We start from the raw sequence: 16403 nt of genomic DNA, 5'->3' as shown, positions 1-16403 counted from the left end.
CTCGTGTTGTATTTTGTCAGGATATTTTTTTAGGCCGTTTTTCTTTTTTTTGTTCTCTCCTTGACCTTTACATCAGAAATAGCAGATTTCAGGTAGCTTTCATTGAGCAAACAGCTCGATATTGAGTTTGCAGCACAAAGGCTGGGGTAGAAGGAGGCTGCCACAATCCCTATATATTCTCATACAAGAGAAGGAGAAAGAGAGACTATAAATCAGAAGAGGTGAGTGATTTTGCATCAGCAGTGACATTCATGAAGCTGTCCCTTGAACAGCTCACATTTTGAGGTCCACGCAGAGATGAAGATACTGATAAAGAGAATGTAAAAAGAGCCTCATGGGCAATAAGCTGTAAGGCGAGAGATGCACTGCAGAGATGCGTGGTCATGGCGTGCAAAGTGTCACCTCTCCAGTGACGTTCCCTCTGCGGGGACATGGCACTGCTTAAACTGCTCCTCTGCTGGGAGGCCACCCGAAACCTCCCCGCAGCAGCACTGGAACCCCAGGAGACATTTTGTGTGCTTCTGTGTCTAGTCTGTGTTTGCTTTGCTTGCTGTATTTGTACTGCATGGTGTTTGGGGATAGGAACACATTTTCCGACAGCACTTGGCACCTGCTGCTCTGTTGCCTCGCTCCCGGATCTGTCTGATCCTTCCAGCAGCCTGCCTGGCCTCATTCAGCACGGATCATCTGCCCCGACCCACTTCCCTCCTGGGGCAGTTGAGCACCTCCTTATTTTTCTGCGAGTCTCCATTCAGCTGTTGGTAAATTGATTCATACTTTCTCCTGCCCGCATTTTTAATTTCTTAAGGTCTGCTTTCGTTAATGATTTGTGCTAGAGAGAGATTCCTTCTACTTCAGTGGTGTCTGTGAGGGTAATTTAACCTCTCTTCTGGCCCATTAGTGGCATTAAATAAGACTGGTGCTAGTGCCAAACCGCCTGGCATCCTGCTAGCCCTGTTACTCCCAGCTCAATTTGGTGTCATTTAACATTAACTCGTATTTAAAATCTCTCGCCTGGTTTTCTATCTGTGTGACTGGGTTTCTCCCAGAGCCAATTTTTATCATTTTTAAGGGACTTGAGGAGATCAGAACCCTTGTCTTAACTCCATTAACTTTTCTTAACTGCGCTTCCCTTTACCGTGTAACTCTGTCTGTCTCCAGAAAGAGAAGGGGCCAGGCCCATCATTGAGGTGTGGTATTTCTAAACTCTGTTCTGTTCTTCTCTGTGGCCACCTTTTGCACGCTATGTTCAGCCCCTGCATTCCAGGATAGACATTTCTTTAGAAAGTGAAAATAATCCCATTTTCAGAAGTGATCAGACGCTCAGTAGGTCCCGTTATGTCCCCCCACCATTTGCTGAGCACCACTGGAAACTCTTCCCTGAAGCGTTCAGGGCAGTAGCTGTTCTGGGTGGTATTTCACAACTTTTTTTTGTGTCTTACTATTCCTTCATTTATTCCGTGCTGGTCAGGACCTGTGCATACAGCAAATCATTTGCTAGAGTCAACCTTTATTTTAACAGATGGTTTGTTTGCATTTCTGCAGTCTTTTATTCCCTTCCCAGTTGTCCTTGACTTTTGGAGGAAAAAAAGAGATATCGATGTTAATTAGCAAAAATCCTTTTCTGCCCTAATAGGAGTGTGCCATTAGATAGGCTGATTTGCAGTCATTTAGGCTGTCCACTGATTCCTTATCTGCCCTTCAGCAGCAATTATTTTTGCAAGGTCTTTTTCCCCTGCACGAGGTGCTCTCTTATCCAAGTATTTCATGGCTGGTTCTTCTCACCCCTTGTTAATATTCAGGCAGCACCAGGCAGAGGTGGTCTGGTGCTGGGCACCCCACTAACAGGACACGAGAACAGACAGCCATGGAGAACAAATGATAAAAAAACAATGAAGACAGGGACCAACGTTGTGGCTCATCCAGGGCCCCTTCTGGTCTCCCTGCCAGCTTCCTTTTGGCCTGCTCTTGAGGAGAAAAAACTAAAGAACGGTTCATTAAATCAGTGTAACTGTCTTGAACAAAAAAATCATGAAAGTTTAATCCCCGATATGGGAAACTATTAAAGATTCATGATTACAATAAAAGTATCTAATCGAATTTGGGTCTTCATTCTTTTGGTGCTGCAGTGAGCCCAGTGCTCCTGCGCTAGCAGCAAAATCCCTTCCAGTGGATGGCCCAGTGAATTAGAGAGGCCTGGGAGGTGATGGGGTGATGGCCGTTACACCCGGGTGCATTTCTCTCGGCAGTTTAGTCACTTGCATAATTCACCCTCCTTGTTACGTTGGTGGTCAACAATTTTCCGACTGCTGGGTTCAAGCTGAGAGACCTGGAAAAGATCTGGAAAGGACCCTGAGGTATTTCTGCGGTCTGGTGGTTGGGAATGTGGTCATCTGTGGGGTTTGCCTTCCCTTGGGCTCCCTCCCTCCCTGTTTCTGTGTCTCTCCGGATCAGCTCCGGTGGGGCTGGTGCCTTGGGATTTTCCTCCAGCTGGTTCATAGAAGCAAGGCTGCTTTTCTTTCAGACCAGGGAAGCTTCACATCCCCGGCACATGATTTTGGCAGCCGGTCTCTGCTCTGCAGCCTTCTAGGGTAGGTGTGAGCATCCCAGCTAGACACAGCTCTGCTCTGTGTGCTCCCTGCCAGCCGCTGCAAGGGTTTGCCGTCTCCTGGTCATGACCTTGCCAAATCCAGCGCACCCCCGGTGCTGTGTCTTGTCCTTCCCCAGGGAAAGTCGAAGGAGGGAAAGGTGAGCCAAGAGCAGATGGCTCTGTTTGCAGGGGCTGCTGCTTTGGGAACCTTTCTGGAGCCAGAGGAGAAAGAAGAAAAGGAGAAAAAAGGTGCAGCAGGACCTGGAGCATGCATCCCGCTGCAAGCTCAGGGCCCTGCATCAGCCCAGCCTTGCCTTTGGGTCTCTCTCATCTCCAACATCTCTCCCGCATTATTAGCTTGTGCAGCTGACGAATTAACCATGGTTACAAGGACAGCAAGCAGAGAGCACTGGCTGAACCATGCTGAGGTTAAAACAGAGGCCCTGGCAGTGGTGTTGGGGGACTGGGCTGTCCTGGGCTGCCACAGCCCTTGCCATCAGCCCGTCTGCATGTCACAAAGGAAGGAGATGTCCCCAGAAGAATGAGGCAGCCAGCCTGAGGTGGCTGGATGGGGCTGAACACAGAACTGAGCTCTGGTGCATCTGGGGTGCACCTGGTGCCTTTGCTCCAGCCCCTTTCCTATTTTCTCCGCTCACAGTTTTTTTCCAGCCTCACTCAGCATCCTGTGTCCTTTCATCAGAGGGAAAGGAAGACAAGAGCCCTTGACTTCTCATTATTGCCAGCATTATTTTATATAGCTCCATCAAGTCCCCACACATCACCTCTTCTCTAAATTTAACAGGCCTAATCTTTGCAATCTGTCCTTTCACAGGCACCTTCATCGCCACCAGTCATCACTTCCCTTCTCTGGAGCTTTCCCTTCTGCGTCTCCTTGCTGGGCAGGCAGGGACGTACCGGGGAATGCACTCACAGCAAGGTCACACATCCACGTGGATATCTCCAGTGCACTGTTTTTAGAGCTGTTCTCGAGCTGTTTTTTACCACTCCTTCCCGTCAGCATGTTTTCTGTTGCGTGCTTTCTTGATCCTTCACAAATCACCGCTGCAGGCTGAGCAGCAGCGTTCCTTTGGCAGTTGGTTGCAGTCCCTCACCTGTGCCTGCTCTTATCGTTCGAGAGGCATCGCTCATGTCTTGGCCAGCTGCAGATTTCTTCCTGGTTCTTTCAGACCGCCTTCACCTCTAGTCTGACCTAACCCACGTAGCTGAGTGGTGCTGCTAGGTCTTGACTGGACTCACGTTGCTGCTCCAGGCACCTTAGGATCTTCTTCCCTTCTCTTTCCCCCCTCCCAGATGTTCGATAATCCTCAGCTTCTCCAATTCCTTTTGTCTCCTTGTGGCTTCTCAGGGAGACCCTGCACCATCGCTAGCTCTGCATCTATTTTTGCAAGGCCAGAGGAGCAAAGTGAGCTCCGTGAATGACCCTCCAAAGCCAGGTATTTGCTATGGCTATGAGCAGAGCAGGGGAGCTCGAGGCTGGAGGAGTCGACATGGCCAGTACAGGTCTCCTGGCAGGCCAAACAGTGTTCAGGGACAGCTCTTCTGAGGGTGATCAGGAGTCAGGAGGCTTTCCCGAGCTGTGCAGCACCCGGACCTGCCTGCTGAGGCTAATTTTGGACGCGAGGACAAACACAGGTCCCCACTGTGGCTTGCTCACACCCAGCCACAACATTTAAAGGACAAAGGAGCAAGCTCTGTGGAATTTGCCCTGCATGTTCATCCTCCACATACTGTTCCTTCCCGGAAAGCTCTGCCATCCCAGTTCAAGCTGTGGAGAGGACAGAGTTGGAGGGGAGAGGTTTTGCCCTTGTACCCAGAGATCTGTCTGGGGATGGGCCACCAGGCCCTGGCCTGGACTCCGGGCCAGCTGCAGAGGTGGCAGCCCAAGGGCTTTTCTCACGTTTGACCTGAGACCCAGTGCTCTAATCTCCACATCCTGGCCATGCGGGTCAAATTCCCCTTCTTGGCCACTTGCTTTGACCCAACAATAACTTGTCTTGTGCCCACCTCGTGCCAGCACTGTTTGGGGAGCTTGCCACTGTGGAGGTCTGGTGGCTGATAACGGTGCAGGCAGCAAAGAGGGAAGCTGCCCGGCATCCTCGGCACGTGGAAACTGCCTCTGTGGTCCCTAAAATAGCCCCAGCAGTGCTTGCACAAGTGCCATGCAGTGGGTTTGGGGGTGCCGATGGGGAGAACAGGCCCGGGGTCTCTGTAACAAGCATCTGGAATTTTCTTCAAGACTCATTTCAAAAGAAAACAAAGCAAAATGTAATAACAATTAGGCTGCTGCAATCTCCCCTCGAGCACTGCTGGGAGGAGCATAATTTAAGGTAATTGTGGTTTTCTTTGCTATTAAGCCAACTTTGCTCTACAGCAGTCTGTGGGGGAGGTCCCCTGGTGCCACAGAAGTACGTAAACCTGGCAGAAACGGGAGGCTGAGACCACGGCACTGCGGAGTACAGCGAGGGCACGTGGAGCCGGGCTGTGGCCACTGCCTCGGTGTGAGCCCTGGGCTCCGAATCCCCTCGGGGTGAGCTGGTTGTGTTCCCCCTGAGGCCCTGGATAATGCTTGCGGTTGTGCCCTGTGCCCCTGGCTGGTTATGTGGCAGCTGGGGCAGCCTCTGGGTGTTGGTGTCGGTCCCTGAACGTGGCTGCTGCCAGGGCCGGATTCTGCTTGTGAAATACCCTCAGTACCCTCCGGGGATGCTGGCTCACGAGATGAGCAGAGCCGTGGTCCTTCAGCCACCCCAGGACTCCCCACCGGCTGCTCTTCCCCTCCTCTCCACTTGATTTCTCATAAAATCGCCCCTCGGGGGGCTGCCTGGTGCCGGTCACACCAAGCTGTCACGCTCTGCCTCAGGCTTGTGGGCACTGGCAGAAGGGAAAGGCCCCTGGGAAGCGCCTTTCTGGGTCCTTTTAGCCTTGAAGCTGCCGGTTCTTGTTGGCTGAACTGGCTGCCACAGGCCTAATATGGGCAGGAGTGTGTGTGTGTGTGTGCAGGGGGCCCATACGTCTGCCAGTCCTGCTGCTGCAGCCCCCAGCCCCTCAGCCGGCATGGCCGGGCCAAGAGAGCAGCCGCTGCGGCCCTAAACCCCGGGAGGTGCAGCACAAAATGGGCAGGGGGCGTGCTGCACGTCCTGGCCCTGCTGCTGGGTGCTTGGGCCTGGAGAGGCTTCCTCTCTGCTGGGATAGTCAGCAGGCCTCTTGGTAGTCCTGGTGTCCTTTATTTCAACCCTACAAAGTTTGGGTGGCACTGGGGGAAGCTGGGTGGCAGCAGAGCTGCAGCCCGCCGGCGGTAGGCTTGGCAGCGTTGAGTCGGGGCTTCTGGCTGGGGTGAATTTAAGTCTGGAGAATTAATCCCAGTCCTCTGAGGCTTCCTCGACCCAGCAGCAGCAGAGTGAGATGGATGGAGATGAAAAGTTCGTGCTGACTCTTTGTGCTGTTACTTCAGCATCCGAAGCACTTCCCTCTCTCCCTTTTCTCCTCCGAGCTGGGGGCGAGTTATTTAAAGAGCTGTCGTGTTCTGCTTGTATCACGGCATAAAGAAAACAAGATTGTGTTTTGACAAAAGCTGAGCAGAAGCCTATGGTTAAGCAAAGATATGAAGAAACAGTTTCAGAGAGGTGGCTTATCAGGAACAGGGTGAATTTTGATATGGGAGTGAGAAGCGCACTGAATGCCCTAGAAGGAAAGAAAAAGAGGACTTGGGAAGAAGGAGATTCTTCCAGATGAATGCTGCGCCTTGAGCATGGCCAGGCTGTCAGGAAGCCTCTGAGTACAACAAAGGCTGTGCCCACAAGATGAAAGCTGTCAGGAGCAGCTGGGGAGGAAGTGGGGGGAGAGGAGAGATGAAATCCCGGCTGTCCCAGCTCCCCGGTGACAGGGCTGGGGCTGTGCTGAGACACTGAGAGTGAGCCCTCAGGGCTGCACGCAGAGATCTGGGGTTTGGAGCCTCTGCAGATGGCTCCTGGCCTCCCATCTCAGCAGGAAGGAGTGGGAATGGACTTCTTTGTATTTCTGGGGATTGTTTCCAACCTGATCTGCAGACCTAGTTAATGGAGGGGACTGGGCAGATTGGTCTGACTTGAGATCCTAGATAAGCTCCTCCAGGCTTCATAGCCTGGCCCGTTGCTGGCTGTTGGCTGAAGGGCTCATTCTCCAGCCACCAGCACTTGCACCCTATCCCTCATTTCAGTTCATCTCTCCAGTTGCTGTGGCCCTGGTTTGGCGTTAGGGTACGGTGAGTAGCTCCTCTCAGTGGAAGAGGAAGGCACGTTCCTATCAGCAATGCCCGCAGGGCAATGCCGGGCTCACCCTGCCCTTACTCTGCAGGTAGGAGACCAGATCCTGGAGGTGAACGGCCGGAGCTTCCTCAGCATCCCCCACGACGAGGCGGTGAAGCTGCTCAAGTCCTCCCGCCACCTCATCATGACGGTGAAGGACATCGGGAGGCTGCCCCACGCCCGCACCACCGTGGACGAGACCAGGTGGATAGCAAGCTCCCAGATCGGAGAGACCCTGGTCAACGCAGCAGGGTAGGTGCCTGCTACACCCCACGCAATAAATAGGGCTGCCAGGGCTCCCCTAGGGTACTTAGTACCCCCGGTGCTTAGCTGGGTGGCCCCCATGGCTGGTGCTCAGACGACAGCACCCTGTAAGGTGGGTGAGGTGTGGGCAGCATGCTGCTGCGCCATTCAGAGCTCCTTCCCTGGTCTCTCAGGCCGGGAGCTTTCCCCCATTAGCTTACAGGTACAGGGAGAAGAGTAGCTAAGAGATCTCCTCAGGGGATGACTGCTCCAGGAGGCGACTGATGGGCACGTGGCACTTGGTGTTAACTCATCTTCTCCCCCCTCGCAGGGCAGTGGGCGATCACGCTGCGGAGGCATCAGCCAGGGTAAGAGATGCCAGCCCTCAGCTCGGTGCCTTGTGAAAAAAAAGCCATCTCTCCGTGGGAGGGAGGGCGGTGTGCTCCTGGTGGTAAAACGGATGTTGGTTTATGAGGACCGCTGCCTTTTAGCTGGCTCTAGCCTTTTTCCTGCCTATCTCACTTTGCTAGTTTTATTTCTACAAAGCCTGGCATAATGGGAACCCCTCTCCTGTACCACTGCTGGGCCAGTTGTGGGGCGCAGCTGGAGCCTCCCAGCCTGGGGATGATCACGGTCAGGGGTGACAGGCCAGGGCGTGGGGATCCCATCCTGTCCTGTCCCGTCCCGTCCCATCCCATCCCAGGATCTCTCCCACCCCGCAGCACGAGGGTAGCAGGGCCCTGCCCGGGGCTGTTCCTGCAGCCCCACATCAGCCCTTCTGCAGCCGGCCCTTTGCAAGGTGCTCTCCCTTTAAATGGAAATGAAGCCAGGAGGTTTCACAGGTGGCTTGCACTGATAATGCCTCCATGCTGTTTGCTTGGCAAAACATGTTCCCCAGCCTCAGCTCCTTTCAGTGTCCCCAGGACAGTCGGGATGTTGTCTGGCTCCATATCTGTACTCTGACTGCTGACACTGCCGGGGAGGGGAGCAGCAGGGAGCCCCTCCGTTAGAAATCCTCCCCAGAGAAAGAAGCCTTTTGTCAGTCTGCCTCTGCAGTCGGACATCCCTGTCCCTGGGGCTCCTCTGGGTCCGTTAGCTCTTTCTTCACCCGCTTTGACCTTGCAGTGCCAGTTGTGCATTTTGTACAAGATGCATTTTGCACAAGACGCCTTCTCTCGTGGCACCCATTCCCCCAGCTGTGCCAGGAAGGAATGCAGCCTGCTGTTAAATCAGTGGCTGGCCAAAGGATAGTGCCCAAACCCAAGGCCTTGTTTTCTTCCTCAGCCTGTGTTTTACCGGGGCCTGGCGGGCTCGCAGGTAACGCTGAGCAGCATGGTGAACCAGACCCGAGTCATGCTGGAGGAGCAAGCGCGGCACCTGCTGAACGAGCAGGAGCGAGCCACCATGGGGTACTACCTCGACGAGTACAAGGAAGGCAACATCTCCGTGGATGCTCTGGTCATGGCGCTCTTCGAGCTGCTCAACACGCACGCTAAGGTGAGCCCTGCAGCGGGGACAGGGACGGCTTCTCCCAGGGGTCTGAGCAGAGCCATGGTCACGGCGTGGCTCAGCACCTCCGGGTGTCTGCACAGGGTTGAGGGTGAGGGTGTGAGAGCAAAATCCAGGGGCAGGACGTTATGGGAGGCAAAAACTGGCGTTGGGTGGCAGAGGAGCTTCTGGTAAAGCTCAGGACCGAACGTCTTCCTCCGTTACCTGCCCGTGCGTCTCGTTGCCACTGCTGAACGGGGGGAGGATGGGGCTTCACGTGCCCGGGAGTGTGGTCATGCTCCAACCTCTCTTTGGTTGTCTGTCTGCCTGGCCCAGTTCTCACTGCTTTCAGAGGTGCGGGGCGTGATCTCCCCGCAAGACCTTGACCGCTTCGACAACCTGGTGCTGAAGAGAGAGATCGAGTCCATGAAGGCCCGGCAGCCCTCGGGGCCCAGCGTTGGCACCGACTCCTACTCCATGATGTCCTACAGTGACACCGTCTCTTCCTCCAGCAGCCACTTCACCTCCACAACCGTCAGCTCGGCCCGGGTAAGTCTCTTCCAGCTCTTCCTTTTCCCTTCAACCCCAGCTCCTGGCAGCCCTGCAGCAAACTCAGTTCCCCCAAGTGCTCTGCAGGCATTTCCCCCAGCATGAAGTCTGCTTCCCCGATGGGTTCCTGCAAAGCTTTTTTATCCCCTTACAAGCTGCCAGGGCTCATCTCTTCTGGCTGCAGGCTGTGCCACAGCACTCCTGCTTTTAGAGGCAGGGGTCCTGGAGTATCCTACAGGGGCAGGAAAACGATGACTTGTTGCTGACTTGGAAAGCACAGCCTTGCTCCGAGAGGCCTTTGCCATCCATTTGCTTGGCAGCAGAGAGAGAAGGGTCTAGAGCAGCCGGGTGGGCTGGAAGGAGGCAGGGAGCAGGAGTGCAGGGGCAGGCACGGTGTTGTCCCAGCATTGCCTGCCTTCTGATGGATCCTGCACACGTTTGGTGTCCCGTATGGGTGCTGCAGGTACTTAAATTCTGAGGTGCTCTGGGGTCCTTGCAGGCTGGGCACAGGTGTGTGATCTGTAGGGGCAATAAGGTGACAGGGTGACACATCATGGTATCTCTCAGTGCCCCTGAGATGAGATAGATGCCCCATCCTCTGCGTGGGGGCTGAGCATCCCTTTGTCCCCAGGGAGGGAGCAACTCTGCTTCCCACCCAGTGCCTCCAGCTCACAGTGCAGGCTGCAGCCACAGAAATTGCAGCGACTTGCTGCTGCCACGCCATCCCTGCCACTGTTCTCCAGCTCTTGCTGCCACTTCTGAGCCACCTCCTCAGAGCTGTGGCTGCCTGTTCCCTGTCCCAGCGGGTCCCCAGCAGCCAGGCCAGCTGCGTCCTGTCCCAGCCTCTGCCCACTCCAGCATTTAGCAGCAGCGCTCCCACGTCTCGCTGCCAGGCCTTCGTTGCACGCACCGTCTAATTAAGTTATCGTAATCACCTCAGAATGTGCAGGCACACAGCCCCCAAATTAATTTCCTGGCCGTAAAATGCCTTTCATCACAAATGCATTAGCAACCTTGGAAATTAAAACCTTCTTGAAAAGAACAGATGATGATGGGCTTTCCGCTTGTTCGACAGCAAGCAAACCGGCCCACGTGCGGGGCAGGTGTGATTGTGCTGCAGAGGGGCAGCAAGGTGGGGGGCTTTCCTGGGGCTATATCTTTCCCGCAGTTTGGTCCTGCTTTCCAAAAGGCCTCGGGGAAGGTTCAGAGCATCAGAGCTGTGTTTTTGTCCTGCTGACTTCAGAAATACCCAAAGGATGGCTCACGGTGTTCAGGATGGATTGCAGCGAGGGCCTTTCTGGATCAGGATAAGCTGCTGCCAGGCAGGGAGCAGGGGCTCTGGGTGGTGGGTGCTGAGCAGCTCGCAGGGGAGAGAGGAGGCACGGAGCTTGTGGACTGTTTGCTCTCTCAGGAGGGGCTGATTGCAGCCTTCCTGCTCAGCACGGGGACGTGGATCCTGCAGGGTGGGCTTGGGGGAGGAGGGATGCGTTGTGCTGGGGTTTGCTGCTCTCGCTTGTTTGTTCTGCATCCTCCCTGACGTTACGTTTTTGCTTTTATGCTTGTTTTAATCTGCTTTTCCCTCGCACGTCCCCAGGAGCGGCTCTTGTGGCTAATAGACCTGATGGAGGTAGGGACCAGCAGCGACTCGGGCAGCTCGAGTACCGCAGTTGCCATAGGAGGCGAGCTGCGAGTGCGTGCGGATGTGCGCTGGGCGGGAGGTGGGGGACAGGCCCTTCCCGGGGCCAGCACGTGTCTCGGCCACGTGAGCAGCCGCCTCGTGTCTCCCAGCTCTGCTTCTTCTCCCCGTGGCTCTGCTGAGCCGTTCCTAAGTCCCCTTCCCTAGCTCAGCAGCAAGGCTGCGGGTCTCAGCACCGCAGTGCAGACCAGGCTCAGCTGTGAACCAGCCCCGACTGGTACCAATGTCCTGCCTGAATGAAAGCCCCAAGTGCCAGCAGCAGCTCAGGGCTGGGCTTTTAGAAGGACCGGCAGCATTAATATCCGAGGGCCCCCCAGCTGTGTCCCCTGCCTCGTGGCCCTGTTGTGCCAGCTCTCCCTGCTGTTGCCCTGTCTCCCTGCGTAGGCGCCCTGGTGAAACACCACAGGGTGTCACAGCGCATCACACATCCCCAGGGACTGCAGAGCTTTCTTACACACCTCAGGTGTGCAAAAATCTGTGCAGGAGGCTTGCTGTGCTCACACTGTGCGTGTTCAGCCTTGGAGAAATCTTTGCACACATCTCAGAGCCTCGAATATCTCCCTGTAATCACAGAGCTCAGGGCTGGGAGGAGGCTAAGGGCTGCATGCTTGTGCCCTGCAGCGTGGCTCTGCTGTGCGGGGTGTGTTGCCCTCTCCCGTGGCTGTTGGGCACTGAATGGTGGCGGTCAGCAGGTTTCACACACCGCAGCTCTCAGCTCCACCACTCACCAGTACTGCTTTGGGACACAGAGCCTCCGGTAGCTGAGAACCCGACCCAAATGCCTCATCCCCCAGGAACAAGAGTTGCCTAGAAGAAAGCTGTGAGGTTTATCAGAGATATTCTGAGCCTTGGGACAGGTTTCTTTGGTTTCTTGAACAAAGTCAGAGGTTTGGTGGGCAGACATGCCAAAAATAGCTCGTATGGGGCTGATCAGGATGGAAAGTGATTGCATTTCGGAATGTCTGAAGGGTACTCGGCGGTGAGACAAAGTCTTGTTCGGTTGTGCCACCCACTGGCTGTGTCTGCCTGATCGTCATTGCCACCTCTCCTAAATGGAAGATTTGGAAGATTTGGATCTCAAGATGAGACCTGCAAAGCAGAGGTTAATTGTAGACTGCAATAATCAGATGTGGCTTGCCTGATCAGAGCAGTGTGAGTTTCTAATTTGCCTGCAACCAAGGCAGTCCTTAAGGGATTTAGCATTGCCTTTGTCCCTGCCTCCTGCCCCGGCACTCATTATTAGGATTAAGGATTTGAGATCCCCGTTGATTTCATTTTTCTTCTCCACTGCCTCCTAGCAAATAGACTGTCATCGAAAGTGCCTTCTCCTCCCAGGCTCTGGCTCCCCAGGAGCTGCTCCCAGCTCCCCGAAGCTGCAGGGCTGCTCCCAGTGCAGGAACTCAGCTTGGCTGCCTGCTGTTGGTCTCCATATCACCAGGAGCATAAGGAGAGGATGACGGTGTGAAGTCCTGAGCTGTTCCTCTGCTGGGAAGAGAACCTCAAGCACAAGGGTCCACAGAACAAGAGCAGAGGAACTGGAGACCTCTGCCAGGTCCAGCAGCCCCCGTGGGAGGGTATCGCTGCTGCCCATGCCAGAAGAGCCCCCCACACCACCAAGTCTGAGATGTCTGTGCTCAGGGGCTCCTGGGTTCCTGGCCTTCTGGGCACCCTCATCTTTTTCCTCAAGCCCTGCAAGTGCACGGGAGAGGGAGAAGGAAGGGAGGAGAGGGGGAAGGCTGGGCTGCCGCTCAGCCTGGCGCAGTTACTCAAGAGCTAAACCCTGCGGGAGCTGGGCTGTGTGGCTCTGTAAAGCTCTCGTTAGCAGTTACAGGAAGATAAGGGACTCATTTGGAACTGGGAGGTTAATTAAAGGTTGATCTGTATCCCCCAGGGAGCTGGTGGTTTTCTCCACCACCTAATCTGTGAATGGAAACGGGCTGCCTGTCTGAAAGATGCTCTCCAGCTCTGTCGCTCCACCCGGGGGCTCTGCTCAAGGTGGGGAGGACAAAAGTCCCCCAGCTGCACCCTGCAGAGGGGCTGGAAGGGCCCCGCCTGGCTCCCACTTCCCGTAGGTAACTGGGAAATAGCTGGGGCAAAGGAGAGGCGGTGAGAGGCAGCAGCCTCAGTAAATGCCACTGCCCATTTTTCAGAGCAGCGGCACATGGCTTCGGTGGGGCTTTTAAGGGAGATCCAGGAAATCACGGTCTGAAAATAGCCAATTCCTGAAAGCAGCGTGCTCAGCTTAAAAGCCATTACGTTTTACAGCCCGGAGCAATTTCTGTGTAATCGCTTTTGCCCCCAGAGCACTCAAGCAGTGGAAAGGCAAATCTCCTGCTGGCACAGCCGGCACAAAGAAGAGCCTGGGCGGGATGAGCAGCGCTGGTGTCAGGGGGCACCGAGCTGGGCAGCGGGATCGGGGCTGTCCTGGGGCTCTGGTTGTATCCACACAGCCACCGTGTGCCAGGAGGCCTGGGCTGGGATGTAGGACGTGCTCCAGGATGGGCTCGATGCCACGGTGCTGGGCACAGGGTTCAGTGGGGCAGATTGTAGGGCGGCTGTTCCTTTAGTAGCGATGCAGGTTCGGAGGCAGGCTGCTCCTGAGTGCATCGGGGGGCTCTGATCCTTGCTCCTCTGGCAAATCTCTGAGGCTGAGGCTGGAAGGGGAAGAGCTGGGGGTGTAGATCTCAAACGGGGCCGGGCTGGTGCGGAAGTGGCACCGTCTGTGCCTGGGCTGAAGGCTGTGGGCAGCAGCGGGAGGTGGGTGGCACAGGGGGGTGAGCCCGGGCAGCTTCATGCAGGGCACCGTTCTCGTTGGGGCACTTTTCTGCATTTTGGTGCATTTTGCCAGCTCTGTGCGTGGCCCTGGCCAGCCAAGTGTCTCCACTCCATGGTGTCACGAGGGAGGTGATGGCACCGGGGCTTTTTGCACTCGCTGCCACTTCTCTCCAACCTGATGCCCCACTGCACAGCCCCGAGCGAGTTCCCCTGATCCTGGTCAGCCCTGCGGGCACTCAAACCAGCAGGGTCCCACCTTGCAGGAGCAGCCCACGATCGTTTTAATGGGTATAAATAAAGGCAGGCTCCTTTTGGAAGAGCCCCAGTGCATCAGAGGTGCCCAAAGCCTGATCGTCCTGCTGCTGTGTGTCAGCCACATCTCTCCTCAGCCCAGGCTTGCAGCGGTTTTGTCAGAGACCCAGCGGGCAGGGGATTCGTGGATTTGTCTCTCCCCAAAGCCACCTCCATGGGATCGGATCGGGGGCGAAATCACCCTCGTCAGGGGAAGGCACAGTCTCACAGGCTGATGAGACCCCCGCCCTCCCCGAACAAGCCGTTTCTTTCAGCTCTTGTTCTCCAGGGCTCCTTCGGAAGCCACGGAGATAAAAGCAATTTCCATCAATGTTTTTGCTGCTTCTCTAATGCTTTTAATTGTCTCCCGTGTCTATTTTGGGACACTAACGTCTTACAGGCACAGCAGCAGCCTCCAGCAGATGGGGAAAATACAGAGGCACCAGCTTTTCAGCTAATCAGTTGTTTATCCTGCAATAAATAACCCACACTTAAACACAAGCTGCACCCTGCCCGTCCCACCCCAGATGAACAAACGGCCCCGGGAGCGCGATGGGATCGAGGTGGGCTGGGTTCCTGGTGCCTGAGGGGCAGGGGGACACGGCCAGCAGCACAGCCACGGCTCTGGGCTCAGCTCAGGACCAGTTTGGACCCTTTTGGGGCCAGGGCAAGGAAAGCTCACCGGGGCAGAGCTCCACAGCCAGCCCCTGGTTCTGCCAGGGAGACGTTTTGCACTTCCAGCCGCATCCATGCCCTCTGCTGCGGGACCTGTGCTGGCCCTATAGGGGCAGGCTGGCCGATTCCCGTGGCCCTTCCCGATTCCCGGCGCTGTGCTGGGCTCTGTTCCTGCATTTCCTAATGACATTTAGACTCCCAACAGGGAGGCAGTGGCAGCAGCTCCCGTCTGTTTGCATCTGAGACCGGCTGGTTTGCAGGGCAGGGAGGATTTACCTTTTCCATTGCCCTGCTCCCTGGGAAGATCCAGGTGTTGAGCCTCGGAGCTCATTCCTCCCTCCTCCCAGCAGCACCGGGAGCAGAGCTCTGGCTCAGGAGGGCAGAGGCCCCACGGGGCAGGTTCACAGCACGCGCTGAGCACCTTCCTTACCCTGGCAGAGGCAGTTCCGAGTTGCTTTGCTTGTGTGGGGTGCGAGTCTTCAGGGGAACCACCCAGAAAATTAAACCCTCCGGCTGAAGGCCCCTCACAGGGGGCAGGGCGATGCCCTGCATCCCTCTGCATGTTCCCTGTCGTGCTGCCCCTTTGGTGGGTGCTCGTTGGTGCCGTGACCAGGTTGTTTCTTCCTTTGCCTTGTCAGAACACGTCAGAGATGGAGGGAGGTGGAGACGGCCAGCAGAGCAGCATCAACACCCTGCCGGACATCTCCCTGGTAAGGCACCGCGCTGCTGCCAGCCCCTGGCACCGGGCTCTGCCGCGGTTTCTCTTTGCTGTATCACCGACCGATGGGTGTCACCGAAGGAAATTAATCGGACTGCTTTAGAGGAAAGGTTTGGGATGTCTGAATAAGAGCAGTGTCTGGTTGTAGGACCCAGGACAGGAGTTGTGTGCTTTGTCCTCCAGCTGGCCTCTTCTGTGGGTCAGTTTCTTATCGCCATTAACGGGTGTTTCTGTGCAAATGGTTTACTTTGCCACAGTCACTGTCCAGAGGCCGGTGACAGCTCTGTTGTTGGTTCGGCAGGATGACCTCTCGTCCTTCCCGGAGGAGCCACCCAACTTCAAGCCTCCCCCTCCTCCTTCAGCCCCCCAGATGCTGGACCCCTCCGCAGCCCAGCACCGGAACCCGGGGAAGGACAAACCCAAGCGCCCGTCCTCCGAGTCCTCCCAGTCAGGCCTCTTCTTCGTGGCCCCCCGAAACCCCACGCCCCCTCTTAACCACTCCGAGCAGGACACAGCCAGCGTCACCTCCACCGCCACCACCTCCACCGAGGAGTCCTCCCCAAGCCCCATCTACGCCACCATTTCCCCGACCCTGCACGGCTCCCGGCGCCAGATGGACGCCCAGCTCTCCTTGCTCAGCCAGCCCCCCATCGGGCCCTTCCCCAGGGTCCAGTCCCCGACGAGGCTGAAGAGTCCCCCCGCCGAGGGTCCCGCAGCCCCCGGGCACCACAAACCCCCTTCCCCGTCCCCTCCGCCCCCCCCGGCGCACCCCGCGCCCCCACCCCCCGACAGGGGCAGCCCGCGGGCCGTCCCCAACCAGCACTTCATCATGGTGGAGGTCCACCAGCCCAACAGCGAGCCCGACGTCAACGAAGTCAGGCCCCTGCCCCAGGCCAGAGGTGGGTGTCCTGCTGGGACGAGCGGGGCTGGGGGGGTCCCCGCTCTCGTTGCTTTATTGATGGGGGCTTGCGGGCGGGCGCTGGGTGGTTGTGGAGGCCTGGTGCCAAGCGGGGATGAGGGGTGGGAGCGTGTCCTGCAAGCACTGAAGGGGGTGGCCTCCACCGGTCCAACCTGTGG

At 56.3% G+C, this 16403-nt stretch overlaps 1 protein-coding gene across 1 annotated transcript in view; it reads left to right on the top strand.

Moving 5' to 3' along the window:
• The window catches only part of WHRN (whirlin), a gene marked incomplete at both ends in the record, with an annotated part of 48178 nt that overhangs the window by 28459 nt on the left and 3316 nt on the right, over positions 1–16403 (top strand). Inside the window, 7 exons of the mRNA XM_084298779.1 lie at positions 6941–7143; positions 7466–7502; positions 8419–8631; positions 8959–9171; positions 10766–10798; positions 15247–15318; positions 15628–16225. Coding sequence (XP_084154905.1) covers positions 6941–7143; positions 7466–7502; positions 8419–8631; positions 8959–9171; positions 10766–10798; positions 15247–15318; positions 15628–16225 — 1369 coding nt within the window. The remainder of the gene's footprint in view (positions 1–6940; positions 7144–7465; positions 7503–8418; positions 8632–8958; positions 9172–10765; positions 10799–15246; positions 15319–15627; positions 16226–16403) is intronic.

The sequence above is a fragment of the Netta rufina genome (genome assembly GCF_964035555.1).
Source record: "Netta rufina genome assembly, chromosome: 20".
NCBI lineage: Eukaryota > Metazoa > Chordata > Aves > Anseriformes > Anatidae > Netta > Netta rufina.
This window is presented reverse-complemented; position numbering and strand designations above follow the sequence as displayed.